General features: G+C 40.8%; 2 protein-coding genes across 11 annotated transcripts in view; one reads left to right on the plus strand and one right to left on the minus strand.

Moving 5' to 3' along the window:
• The window catches only part of ARHGAP10 (Rho GTPase activating protein 10), a 364,988-nt gene extending 364,063 nt beyond the window's left edge, over positions 1-925 (plus strand). For all 3 annotated transcript variants that reach the window (XM_072621216.1, XM_072621217.1, XM_072621218.1), the window contains one exon: positions 53-925. In XM_072621216.1, the coding sequence (XP_072477317.1) occupies positions 53-141 (89 nt within the window). In that variant the 3' untranslated portion in view covers positions 142-925. The remainder of the gene's footprint in view (positions 1-52) is intronic.
• A 9,981-nt stretch (positions 926-10,906) lies between these two features.
• The window catches only part of NR3C2 (nuclear receptor subfamily 3 group C member 2), a 399,524-nt gene continuing 395,933 nt past the window's right edge, over positions 10,907-14,497 (minus strand). For all 8 annotated transcript variants that reach the window (XM_072621209.1, XM_072621211.1, XM_072621206.1 and 5 more), the window contains exon 9: positions 10,907-12,048. In XM_072621209.1, the coding sequence (XP_072477310.1) occupies positions 11,893-12,048 (156 nt within the window). In that variant the 3' untranslated portion in view covers positions 10,907-11,892. The remainder of the gene's footprint in view (positions 12,049-14,497) is intronic.

Below are 14,497 nucleotides of genomic sequence, written 5' to 3' on the forward strand. Positions count from 1 at the left end.
TTTTAGGCATCTTGGTAAAGATGTTCTGTTTTTTTTCCCTCTTCCTTTTCAGTTCAAACTTCAAGGGAACCTGGCTGGCTAGAAGGAACTCTGAATGGCAAGAGAGGACTGATCCCACAAAACTATGTCAAGCTGCTTTAGTTCACAGCCTGCAGACATCGACAAACTGTCCATGGTATCCATGGACTCTCCTTAGGGTTGCTTTGCCCCACTTGGGGTGGGAGGAAGATGCTTATGTGACCAGGAACACGCAGTGAAACTGTCAAGACAAGAATTCAGATCCCTGCTTTGAACTTAATTGGGGTGGGATATTAGTGGGTGGGATAGGGGAGGGAAGGGTAGGTGAGAATGGGACTATTTAGTGTTTTGGATGGGTGAAGAATGACTGCCTGAGTGTCTGGCTGTCCTTATCTGGTCCTGAACCATTATGGCAGTTTGTTTTTAATGACCCTGCCTCTGAATGGGAAGGTAGTGGTCTTGTTGGACTGGGCCTCTTTACACCAACTGCTGGCCACCCCTACCTGGGATGCAGAAGAATCACTTTCTTTACAGTGCCTCTGCAAATTTGCATGGTGGCCATTCGCCATCCTAGGCATGGTCACATTACCAAGACGTCTCTCGGTTCTGCCAAAGAAAGGCTTTGGTCAGTGCGGCCTGAAGCTGGATTTGATGAGCTGCCACCAAGCTGATGAATCCGTGCTGAACCAGGGGAAAGCAGAGAGGGCATCTGCAGGCCTGACTCAGGATCAGGCACCTTTTCCTGATGGAGGCAGGCTTTCTCAATCACTTCCCCTACACAGGGTACACATTTGTTTATGGCAAGCTTCACTATATCTCATGGATCTCATTTGTACACGGAACTGTCCTCCCCCCCACCCCCCCAAAAAATCTCTGTAAATGAAATAAAATTTAATTTACTCTTGGATCTGCCTGTCACGATGTGGAGAGAGAACTTGGAATTCATTATCCTTGTAATGTTTTATGAACCCAAAGCCCTATTGACTGAATTCATTTTTTCTCTGGGATTGGCACTAGCTCCTGCTTAGAAATTGTAAACATGGAGCCCTGCTCCTGCTCCCCAGGGAGTAGGTGGGATGGAAGAATTCCTCAGGAACAGCTGGCATGTTACCGGCAGCCTCCCCCAGTGCTGCTTAACAATTTTCCTGAGCCCCCTGCAGCCCCAGTTTTCCTCCCAGGCTCATTGGCCTGGGAGGAAATAAAGGAGTGGGAACAGATCTGTTTGACCATGCCATTAGCACTTTTCTCCCTGTCTCCTTAATGAGTCCAAAACCAACTTTCCGGATTCGTTTCAGGATGTCTTGTGTTCTTACCAGTCCACCTCCTCTTCCCCCCTCTCCTCTTCATCTTAGATTCTTCCTGTCCTTCCTCAAAGCTAATCTTGTCATCCAGGGTAAGCCAGGGTTGAGCCTGAGAGGGGCAGTTGGGAGACACTGTCCAGTAGCTCATGCGCTTTCACCTTTACCTTGACTCTCCGCGTACCACGTGGTAAGGGGCTTGAAGAGTCACACTTCTAACCATGGCAGTGAGAGCAACAAGTCGGAATCTAAACACCTCAGACGCATGTGAAACCACGGTGGAAATGGCTCTTCCACCTGTGTCCCTAACTCCTCAGGAACATTCCTTTCCTGTTGGGCCTCTGAAGCCACTGATGCTCACTGAACCTGAACCCTTCCCCCATTCATGTCTGAAAGCCTTTCGTTGCAAAGGCAGAGTCAGATCTGAAATGTCTTCTGTTCAGCTTAGCCTTACAGAGCCGGCACAAATGATCTCCAGATGCTTTCAGCAGCGGCTGCCTCGGTCTAGCTCCCAGAGTCCAAGTGGACCACTTCCAAGCCCCAAGCTTACTCTCTGCGAGGTAGTGAGCGTCTCCCATCCTCCAGCCACCCCAGGACAAAAGTACTCATGCGCTTCATGGTGTGGCTTCATCTCTTGGGGTTTCCGAACCTTCAGATCCTACAACAGGGTCTAAGCCTTGGACGCAGGTAAGTTTAGCTGTTTAACAGTTTCATTCTGCCCTAAAACGTGGTTGGAACAGCCTTTCCTGAAAGGCTGGGCTGTTCTGCTGGAGTCATGATTTATCAGCTTTGCAGTCACTTCATATATACTGTGAAGGTTTTGTAATACAGGCCAATTCACAGGAGAGGAAAGAAACATATCAAAAAGAATTGAATAACAGAGAAATTCTGTGTAACTTATTTTCTTTTAAATGCTTTCCAGTTGTCAGGAAGAGAAGCCAATCAGCATTTTACTGTAAGTATAAGCAGCGCTGTGGAACCAGGAAGGACTGCCTGGCTTCATGGAGTTAGTATTGTAGACAGCCAGGACAGCAGAGTCATAATACGGCTGCCACATTGGGGGAACTGAGCCATGGTAGTGATCTTAACTTATAATCGCCTTCTTTTCGACGTTGGTGAATTTCAGCCCATACCCCCATCTCAGAGAAGTTGGAAACTATGATTTGTTGTCCTACAGCCTGTGCCCTGCTTTAGAGGATGCTACTAGAGTAAGTTGGATTTTTTGTGTCATGGATCCCTTTGGCAATCTGATGAAGTCTATGAATGCTCAGAATTAATGTATAAAATAATCTATGTAGAATTACAAAGGAAACCCACTTACTGAAAGGGAGTCATCAGAATATTAAAAATCCAGGTTCAGAACCCCATTTCTGGAGTTCTTGTCCTGCACTGGATAAGAAGACACCTGAGACTATCTAGACCAAACTCTTCCTACCCAATGTATTCTAGAAAATCTCTAAGAATTGTTCAGTCAAATTCTGATTGAACAGTCTGCTCAGCAATGGGGGAAGCTCACCGAATGGCTTGGCATATGATGACCTTCCCAGTATTTTTTGACAATAATCATCTCATCCTTTGTTTTCTGTTCCCTAGGCGAAACAACAGTTTCTTCAATTTTTCATCATAGAATGTGGCTTCTGGATGGCTCTCCATCACTCTCCTCTGGATGCATTTCAGTTGGTCAAGTGTCTTTCAAGCATGGCACCCAGCACCATACACAGTCATCTGACTAGCCCAGACTATATGACCCTCGGTTTCTGTTACTAAACTTTAAGATTGCACTAATTTTTTTAAACATCTTCAAAATGCTATTTTCTTATTTTGAGCTCGTAGATACCCACAAATCCCAGGTCTTTTTTTACACATAAAACCATCCCTGTGATCTCCTACAATCCTTAATAGATTATGAATTTCTTGAGGGTGAGAACTATGTTTTTCATATTTGTCTCTTCGGACCCAAGCATGGTACCTTAGATGTGACAGGCCCTCAAATATTTGAATTTAATCTTATTTTTGTTGAATTGGTTTTTTCACCCCAAATGTGACTATTCCTAGTCAACATTTTTTTGTTAGCTTCAGTCCAGACTTGGAGCCTATCTGTTTGAATGTAGCTTATCATCTGTATTAATGACCCTCTGTCTCACCCTTGTGCCTGGGAGTGTGCTAGTAAATGTTTAACAACCAGTTTTCCAGGAAAAATGCATAGGATACCCTTTTCTGTTTAATCTTCATTATTAACAATTTCCCCATCACTTCAAAACAATAAATCAAGGTCTGATTTTGTTCCCTTTTTCTGATTTTTTACTGAAAACCTAACAATGAGTTTTATTCCAGCTGGCTAGAGTACATCCCTGCTTATGTCACCTCTAGATAAATTATCGATAAGCTCACTTTCATATGATGAGTCCTTTGGGTATGCAGTGTAGGTGACTCTAGAGAGAGGACAAATACAATTGTCCAATGAAAAGTATTAATTTACATGGTAAAAACAATTCAGTGTAAGGTTTTTAAATTAATGGACAAGTCTAACATTTGTAAAAGAAAATACAAAGTTGGTTTTTGAAATCAACTTCAGGGAATATTAATGTTACAGAGAGTCAAAATTTTTGGATATCATCCATTGCTGGGAAAGGTGATTCTTAGTCCATGATCCATAATATCAATTTATTATGTTGATGAGATTTCCACATGTGACAGTGGAGTGGAAAAGGGCTCAGCTTAATACAGTGGGCAGATCTGAGCCAGAGAACCTAGATTTCCACCCCAACTCTTCCAGTTACTGTTTCTGGGTTGCTTAGGCCTTCTGGACCTCAGTTTCCTCATTTGTAAAAACAGGTTGTGGGACTGCGTGGCTTGAAAGGTTCATTGCAGTTCTACATGTGAGTTAGGTGATGAGTTCCTACGTAAGAGAAGCCAAGAGTAAGAAAAAGGTAGTAATTCAGTGCTTATGGTCGTTACAGCTTCAAACATGGCAGCTCAAGTTGAACTAGCACCTCTCTACCTTTCCTTTCTATGGTCCTAGAAGCTGCATTGCCATTTTGAAATCCCGCAATGTTAGCCAAGTCATGACAAGCCAATAGAGTTGGCCATGATTATCATCTTTTATATGCACCAAGTGCTTCACAGCATACACAGTGCTCCCCTCTGCTCTTTCCTGTGCCTCCAACTCAACAGCTCTGAGAAGTACAGCCCCCAGTATCATTTACATCGGTTTCCTGTTGTATAACATAGCACAAGCTTTGACCTCCATTTCACAAGTGAGGAAATTGAAGCTCAGAGAGGTTACCCCAGTCAGGCAGCTCTAGGAAGTGTTAGAAGCAGTTAAGTTTTTGAAAGTGAGTTAATCATGCTATACGAATTGTTCTTGTGGTCAACCCCATGGTAGAAAGTGTTGGGGGGAGGGAGGAGGGGTTGTTGTTCAGTCACTTTTCAGTCATGTGTGACTCTTTGTGACCTCATTTGGGGTTTTCTTGGCAAAGATACAGTAGTGGTTTACCATTTCCTTCTCCAGCTCATTTTACAGATGAGGAAACTGAGACAGACAGAGTTAAGTGACTTCTCCAGAGTCATACAAGGAGTGAGTGTCTTAGGCCAGATTTGAACTCAGGAAGAGGAGTCTTCCAGACTCCAGGACTAGAATTCTATGCACTGCACCCCCTAGCTGCCCCCATGGGGCCAGTTGGGGGTGGGGAGCCAATAGGGTACTTCAAAACAACAGTAAGAATTACTGAGTCTTATTCTCCTACTTTTCCCTACGTCCCCCACCCCAAACCCCCATTGTGGTCTAGGATATTAATTTTTAGGCAGTGAAAAGATTAGCAGCCACTGAATTCTATATTTTCTTGAACTGAGTGGTCACATTCATTTTTCAAGGATTAGTTTGATGGTGTCTGTGGGGCTAAGTCATTCGAGGTCCATGAGTATTTAGTCGGACCCTGGGCTCTGCTGCCCCAGTCTGGAGTTCCATCTTCCCTCTGTGTTCATTGGATAAGCAGCTAGTACCCTCTGTCCCAGCCTTGTGCGTAAGAGTGTGCTGGGAAATGTTTAACAATCAATCTTCCCAGGGAAAAATGCACACAATACACTTTTCTGTTTGATCTTTTTTTTAAACTTCTTCTGTTTAATTTTTCATTATTAACAATTTCCCCATCACTTTAAGTCTAGAAAAAATTCAAAACAATAAATCAAGGCCTGCTTTTGTTCCCTTTGCTTGATTTCTGAGGTGTAAGTGCTTACACTGAAAATCTAACAATTAACTTGACTGGAGTAAGTGCTGCAGTTAGCAGCAGCTCTGGGCCTGTTTGGAGGCCAGTGGAGCGCTACGGCTCGTTTAGCCTTTCTGTAACAGTGCTGGCCTGGAGTGTCCTGATGGACTGTCTCAATTCTGCGAAACGTTCAAATTCTCCCTCTGTATAGGTCTGTTTACCTGCAAAACAGAACATGCTGCACAACATCCTGACAGAGCTGGGCAGCTGCAGTGTGTGTGTGTGTGTGTGTGTGTGTGTGTGTGTGTGTGTGTGTGTGTGTGTGTGTGTGTGTGTGTGTGTGTGTGTGTGTGTGTGTGTGTGTGTGTGTGTGTGTGTGTGTGTGTGTGTGTGTGTGTCTGTCTGAGACTTGTGCTTGGGGTCATTTTTCACTTTATTAAAACCTTTTACTTATTTTGCTGGGAACCAGACCATCTACATCAATTCTTTCAGTTTTGTTACCACACTACCCCAACACTGGTACCTTTTCCTCTCTTGAGTGCCTTCATCTATTAGAATATAAGTTCCTTGAGAGCAGGCACTGTCTTATTCGCTTTTACTTGTATACCAAGTGTTTCTTTAATGTTCTATTTCTATCTAGTCTTCCTGGTTTTCTCTAGCTGATTTTCTTCTTGTGTAGCCTTCATGTACTCAGTCATTTCCCATGGACTCCAAACATATCTTGGCCCTCCCTATTGAATTTCATAGTTTTCTTTGGCCCTTCAGCCCATCTTCTGAATCTCCTGCTTCTACTTCCTCATATCCATTGCCACCATTTATCATGTGATGCTTCATCCCAGAATGGAGGTGATTCTTGGTTTGATAAAGTTATGTCAATTAAATGCAAGCTCTAACAGATGCTTGTAACCATACTGAAAAAGCTTCTGGGGACAGGGGGAAGTCAGCCATGGGCATTGTCTACTGTCCACGAACCAGACTAGTCTGGGCCAGAGAGCCTGGTTACTGGATAATACATTGTAGCCACAGAAATCCATGAACATTGCCTTCTGTAGAGTAGAGGGAACTCTCTGTATATAAAATCACAGCTTCTCAAAGTCCTGAGTAGGATCCCCTGACTGACATGCTTTTGTTCAGGCATTTTCAGTGATGTCTGACTCTTCGTGACCCCGTTTGAGGTTTTCTTGGCAAAGATACTGGACACAGCTAGAAAACATCTGAGGCCAGATTTGAACTCGGGAAGCGGAGTCTTCCAGTTTTCAGGTCCAGGGCTCTGTGATCTCATCTTAATTGTTCCCTCACTCATGCAAACCCTCTAAGTGATGCTGCTTGGTTGATGTCACGAAAACATTCTTGGGTACCATACCCATGCCTCTTTTCTCATTCTCTTTTGGATCTTCTTCCAGAAGCCTGTTCTTAGCTTGTTCTCTGGCTGGTTCCTCTGGGGTAGGGAGCACTTCCACATGACATACTGAAGCTTCACCACCCTCCTCATAAGGCTACTTTAATTTACTGCTGTCTCAGTTTCTTTGTGTGTAGCTGATATAGAATACTGAAATGGCTGTAGTGATAAAGTATTCAACTTTCTGGTTTAAAGGCTTTGATAGCTAATATTTCTTATAACAAGACCAGGACAACTTTAAAATATTTTTTTCCCTTCCTGGAATAGATTTCAAGGACCTCTCAATTCCTTGACTAGGCTTTAGATAGGTAGCTTCAGAATACATCATTGTGAATGGCTGCAGTTCACATGCTACACTTTGTTGGTGGCAGGAATAATCTCCCTTTCCTTAAATGTTCGGGTAGCATAATGTACATTTAGTGTATAGTATCCTACCCATTGGATACACATGGAAGATGGTGGGGGAGAGTGGTGTCGACATTCTACTCTAGGACCAAAGGACTAGAAGGGTCCCTAGAGTTTAGTGATTTTATAGATAAGGAATATGAGGTTCAGAGATGCCCAAGGTCACATAGAGCCATCAAGTAGGAAAGGCAGAATGTGAACCCACATCCACATAATTTAAAATCCAGCACTCTTTCTAGTATGTTGTCATGTTTCTATCCCTATATTAAAGAGATGTCCAGAAAAGCAGACTCTTTAGTGCCCAACATTTCAAAGCTGACATAATGGGGAAAACTCATCCTCATTGCTAATCTTAATTCTTAATGAGGCTTGATCTGTTCTCCAGACTGAAAACACCACTCCTTTGTCCTCCATTTCCCTCCATCTGCACGCTGAAATTAGTTTACTCACTTCTAATCCTGATGCAGTCAGGCACTCTTCTTTTTTCATCGTCCTGGGGTCCTCTGAAAAGAGGAGCTCTTTAAAGGAGATACGATTGCTACCATCACACAGAACATCTCAGAACCTTGAATGGATAGGTTTTGCATTTCACTTGATTTTTAAGTATGTTCTCCATTTCTCAAATTTAATCCTCTGTACACTGATGGATCTCAATTTGAGGGAAAGCCCAGCAAAATAAGGTAATACTTTTGGCCCTAAAATGGATTTCTTGGGTTAAAAATAATTTCTCCCATTTCCCAGAAATGTCATTTTACAAGGGAAAAAGGTGACTGTGGCTTTAGGTTAAGGGATGGCCTCTTAGAAAAGTCAAGATCAGATCTTTCATGAGAATGACTGTCCAAGTCCTGGCAGAGACAGCACAAGGGATTAAGTTTGAGAGTGACCATACCTTGTATCTTTGGGCATGAAGAACAATGTTGGTGGGATTCCTATGCCCAGTGCTTAAAAAAAGGCATTATTCTGGCTATTTGTATCCAAGGTAATTTTTTAAAACCTGGGTAACTGCCCCAGCCATCCACTTCACTTTGGATATAGAGACACATGCTTGAAGTTCTGATGGCTTGGTCTACCCTGAGGAATGGAAATAAACATAGTTTTAATGACTTAATTTTGCTTAGAATGGCATCCAAAGAAATTATTGTACTAAATATCTGGCTAAGTTCACATTAAAGTGCTAGAAATACTTGTATTTTAATCGAGGTACTTTTTGCACAACTTCTCAAAAAGCATATCCTGGCTAACACGAACGGAAAGGACAAATAATTTCTATTTACTTAAAGAGCTTTAAAGTCTTAATTAGATGTGCATCACTGTGTATATTATGTGTGTCTATACAATGGAATGTAGCTGGCTGTTTCACTGTCAAGGATCCACCATATCACTCCTTCTTAAAACACTCAGTTATCTGGAACTCTGGCTTTTGTATTTAAAAAAAAAAAAACCTTTGTACATGCATGTCCTTTATTTAAAAAAATTTTTTTCTAAAAAAGAAAGCTCAACAACAAAATTATTCTAAAAGGAGCACTAGCTCTGAGAATGCCTTTAATTAAGAAGCTGATGAGGCAACTCCTCTTTAGAAAGGGGCTTTAGCCCTGAGTCTTCCTTTCCCAGCTCCATGGTCTTGTGATTTGTTGGGAGATGGCTGCTGCAGTTCTCATCGAACTACGTGATATTTATTAATTTCTAGGAATCAGATGCCAGTTTCTTCTGTATTTTAATTTGCTTATTGTACTTGAAATGTTCCCTTGTCCATTTTGATGGAAGAAATAGAAGGGAGGGGTCTGAAGAGACACATTTCTTGTCAGTCACAAAAGTTTTTGAGTGAATGCATTGTGGAGAACTCAAAAGTGGCAGGCAGTGTGGGACCCCCAAGCCCTGTTAAGGTAAGTGAATGTGCTACAGCTACATCTTACTGCTTGGAAGATGGCAGCTTCCCAAAATAGAAGATAACATATGGCCTATTATAACTTATTTCAACTTGGGCATATCGCAGGAGATCTGAGAGTCAGAATTCTGCGGGATGTTATATTTGTGTGTTTCCACAAACATCCAAATGAACTCTTTCAAAACAACAGGTGATTAAAGTAAAGGATTTATTGTAATCTGCTTACAGTCGTTTGCAAAGACAGACATACGTTTTTGCATAAAGATATAAATTGCTTTTTTAAACTAATTTAGTGTGTTTTTTTTAATTCTATGAAGAAGTTTCAGTGAATTATGAATTGTACCAAACCAAGATTTTTAAGAGCCATATGGTACAAAAATAAGAGCAAACAGACAATTTGGACTGGGACAAGCATTCAACAGTGAGTTTAGAATATGGCTTTGCTGTTTAATCAAGCAAAGTTACCTGGAGACAGAAAAAGCCAGTAACTTTGTTAATACAAAAAGCTGATGCAGACTGTATTCATCCCAATTCCAATTCTGTAAAAATTAAGTCTGAACTAAAAAGCGGCATTTGTATCCATCTCTTTTCCAGAAATCCCCAGTCTGCATGCTGCGTATTTATCACCTTCCACGGTGGCTTTCATATTGCTGTGCATGTCAGTTTGTAGTTAAAAATCAGTTGATTAAATTAAATTCCTGAAATTGCAAAGTATGTAAGAAGACCCTTCCCTCTTGAGTACAGCTTTCATACGTTTCCCATTGCATAAGGCAGATGTCATCTAAACAGACCAGGGTCATGTTGTCATGGGTGAATGTGCTCCCAGAAGCTTGTGCCTGATGGGCCTGCAGTGAAAGGGTGGTGAGAGTGGAATGCTGCATTCTCAGGGACCTCGGCTCCCTCCCTCGGGTGTTAGCTGGGAGAGTTTGGAGAAATGGATGTGATTTCCATGAGTAAGTTAGTACTTACGTTAATCATTACTCTTGGAAAGATTCCTTTGGCCTCTACTCTCAGCAGTTTATCTTGTGAAATCAGACTGTTACCTCTGACCCCATACATGCTCATGTATACTTCTAGGCTGCAGAGAGACCTGAGCCTGAACCAGATGAATTGAGTTGAACTTTTGGTGTTTTCATTTGTTGGTAGGAGCTGTGGTTTCATTACAGAAGGCTTTAGAAGATTTACATTTTGAAGATGTCAGCCCCACCAGTGATCTACCAGTCTCAACCTCGTGCCAATTCCAATCTGGTGAGATCCTCCCTCTCAGGACGTATGATCCCTTGACCTTCCCCTACATCAGAAGCAGGAAGAGGAACCGATAAGAGGTTGCCTGCATTTTCTCCCAAAGAAACATAAAATAGATGTAAAGCAACCTTTAAACCACGCTTCCCCCGCAGTCCCAACATCATACGACTTACTTTTGCTTGTGGATGAGAAAAGAGGCAGATTCTCCCTACAGCCCTAAAGCTGCCAAGGCTCTTGAGCCCCTTGTCTGATGTGTCTTGTTAAATGAAACCTTCATGAAGCTGTAAACAACTCAACAACGTACCTTGGGGAAGGCGGAAGCTGGAGTCCTAAAGTGTACTCAGCTCACAGGTACTTGCAAATGGCAGACAAAAGGGGAAACAGAATACAGAAGAATAGAAAAGCTTAAAGACAACTGAAAAACTGTGGTTATTTACAACAGACACTGTAAAATGGTAAATCTTCTATGATGCTAAAAAAAGGCACAGCTTTCCCTTTCTTAAATACACTGTAAACGCTTCATTAGGCATGCAGAACATTTCACTTTACAAAAAAAAATTACCTTGTTTGTTTAGACAAAGATAGTACTTAAATAGTCTCCAGCAAAATAGAATTCTTTCAAAAATACTTTCCCATTCATCCTATTAACCATTAAAGATTTTTTTTTATGTGTCTCATTTACAAAAGTTCCTTACACCTTATTTCAGGTCCTTCACAATTTATACATACAGTAATATACAGTACAGCAAAAGACTGCGAAAAATTATTTGTAAAGCCAGCACAATAGATAATATAAATGGAAACTGAGGCATTTGTTTTAACATCTTATCCACTTAATTAAATAATAAATGGACACCGAAGGGTGCATCCACTAGTGATGGAGGATAACATGGGAGAACAAATGCCCCAGGTAGGGAGGCGATTATTCCACACCAAATGTTCCATTATTACACAAGAGGAGTCTGTATATGTTTTTTCTCTTTTTTGTTTTTTTAAATAAGAAAAAGAATATTAATGCCCCATATTTGACTGTACGTTTTATGTGCAAACCAAGGGTAAGCTTTAAAAAGTTCATTAGTCCTTGAACCCTTTTACAACAAGCAAACAATACCAGAAACTACATGGCATATTTAAAACTTCCATCTGTTAAAATATCAAAATCAAAGAGTTATTGACTAGATATGGCTTTTCATCCAGAGGAACGGGATCATTTTCTAAGCACTGAGGGTAAGGAGAAGAGCTCTTAAATCATCCGGTTCTTGCCAAATCCATGTCGAACGGCTTTCCAGTCCCCAAACCCTTGACGTGATTTTAAACTTGAAAAACTGCTGAACTGTGAATCATCGCACATTAAAAATGTGATTTCTTGGGTCCTTCATGGGTGTGGAATAACACAGGGAAACTTAAGGCAAAGTTCTTCCATTAAGACATTTTCTGTCACTTCCTGTGGAAGTACAGGGGCTTGGCATTCCCCGATTCCACCTTTGGTAGCTGGTCACTAATGATCTCTACCAGCATTGCTGGGAACTCCACTTTCAGGGCCTGTGACTCTCGGAAGGTATAGAAGCAGAATTCCAACAAGTCACTCACCAGCTACAATACAAAGACAGAGGAGAAAAGGAAGTAAGCCATACTTCAAGGTAAAATACAAATAGACATCCAGGGATTTTATTTTTAAATGTTACACAATTCCGCCTGATTAAATTTTACCAGTTTGTCCTTGGATGGAGGAAGGACAGCCGGCTACAACCAAACTCAGCAATTTTGTCATGTTTAAAATGGAAAAAAAGCTACAAAATAGATAGAGTATAATTAATTGAAATATAGATTAATAAAGCCAGTAGTTACACAGCTATTATAAACCTCATATTCAAATTTACAATGCAAAAATCAACATATTTCTGAAAAAAGATAAAAGTGTAACAGGAAGATGTTTAAAACATAAATAAAAATATGACAGATATTGTTAATTTGTGATTTTCTCAGTCACTCTGCAGCTTGCAAGGGATCTTTTTATTTGAGTCTGACCCCAATGACATATGTCATCATCATGAGCCCTCTTTGGGTCTCAGTTTCCAAATCTATAAAAGGAGGAGATGGGTTCTCATAGCCTATGATGAGACTCCCATAAAAGTCTAAAATTTCCTAGAAAAAGTATCCTTAAAAGCATCTACTTTATGGCTCTTTATCCTTTTGAGTTCTCAAACTGAGGTTTGGATTTAGGATGAGAGGATACAGGTTTATGTGTAACCTTGAGCCCTTCATGAGGCCTGTTTCTCCATTTACAAAATGCTACCGCTGATTTGATGATGCTATGAATCTTCATGCAGATACGTGCTGGAGTATCACAAGTCATTATTCCCCTCAAGGGCTGATTCACAGGAAATGGTTTCACTTGAACTCAGGCTTGAAACTGGTGTGTGTGAGAAGTAATGGTGCCAAGGTTACTAAGGAAAGTAGTGTGGACAGAAAATGATCTATTCACAACCTGACTTAACCATGTCCAATGGGCAAAACCATTAAGAACTTCCATTTCTGTAAGGAGGCATACGAAAGTGACAATGGCACCATGCTCTGGCTGTTAAGAACCTCGTTAATTTTGGGTTTCCAAAACTGGCTTTTTGGTTAAGGAACCATTCAAGACATATTCCTTTCTTCTAGCTTTAAGGTTCCACTGCTACTCTGCATTGCTGGTGTCTAAGACCTTTTGGATTAGGGACTCCCATCCCCTATATGTCAAGTAAAAAAGCAAAAAAATATAATTAGCAACTCCTAGGAAGAATTTATCACCCAACAGCACTACCCTCCCAGTTCTCCCATACTTTAACTACTACCTTCAGGTAGCAGTGCTAATTAGAGCAGGGCTGAATCCTTTATCAATCAGAAACAATCATCTTTCCACATGCTGGACATTCAGTCATGTTAAATAAAGCCTGTCCCCTTAATGAGTTTATCATTTTAAAGAGACAAAATTATCAAAAAGCAGTTGTTCAAATACTGCTGTCCAATATTATGACAAACATGACCTCTTTCCCCGAATACAAATGGCCAAATTTAATTCCCTCTCAATGATTTCTCAAGAGGTCTATTGACTTTCCTGTAACATGTAAATGAATATGTTTCATACTCATAAGATTCAATTTGAAAAAGCACTTAAGAGAGATCATCTACTTCAGTGTTTCTGAAACTGTGTTCTGTAGAACCTAGGGTATTCACAAAGCAGCCCAGAGGGGTAGCATAAACAAACAGCTTACAAGGTTCATAGATTCTAGAATGTTCATAGCTTCTAGGTAATTTCTGTACTAAAGCTTATTATGGACAGTTGGGTAAAATCGGTGAAGTCTGAAGAGACAAATACATAATAGTGTTAATAACTAAGATTGATGAACCTTAATTCAAGTACCAGATATGGAAGAAATGCAAATTCATGTCCAATGATGCTGATGGTGGGAAAGTATTGAGACAATGATTGTGCTAATAATAAGCACTTCACAAAATTATGTCATGTGATCCTCACAACAATCCTGAGTGATAAATGCTGTTTATCCTTTTTTTACAGTTGTGGAAACTGAGGCAAAAAGTTTAAGTGATTTATCCAAGATCACACAGCTAGTAGGTATCTGAGGACAAATTTAAACTCAGATCTTCTGATTCCCGGCCCAACACTCTATCCCCCTGCATTACCTAGCTGTTGGTGTGCAGTTTATACTACCAAATTTTGGGAAAAGACCATAATTCTAGAAGAATTACAAAATAATATATAACTGGATAATGGGGGAAAACCCTCAAAATTTTAAAATGAATTTTTTGATGGACTGAAATAACTCCCCCCAAATATTGGAAGTCACACTGTGACTGAAAAAGAACTTTGTCATTTTCGAAGCATGTTTCTACCAAGGTACAGTTTTGAAGTTTTCAGTTCTCAACCAGGTCAGAGTTATGCATGTCTAGAGACTATCCCTGTAACTTCAATGAACTACCTCCGGATACGTGCTGTTGGATTGTTTGTGGATGGCTCAAGACAAGTCCATCAACATTATGG

The sequence above is a fragment of the Notamacropus eugenii genome, chromosome 6 (assembly GCF_028372415.1).
Source record: "Notamacropus eugenii isolate mMacEug1 chromosome 6, mMacEug1.pri_v2, whole genome shotgun sequence".
NCBI lineage: Eukaryota > Metazoa > Chordata > Mammalia > Diprotodontia > Macropodidae > Notamacropus > Notamacropus eugenii.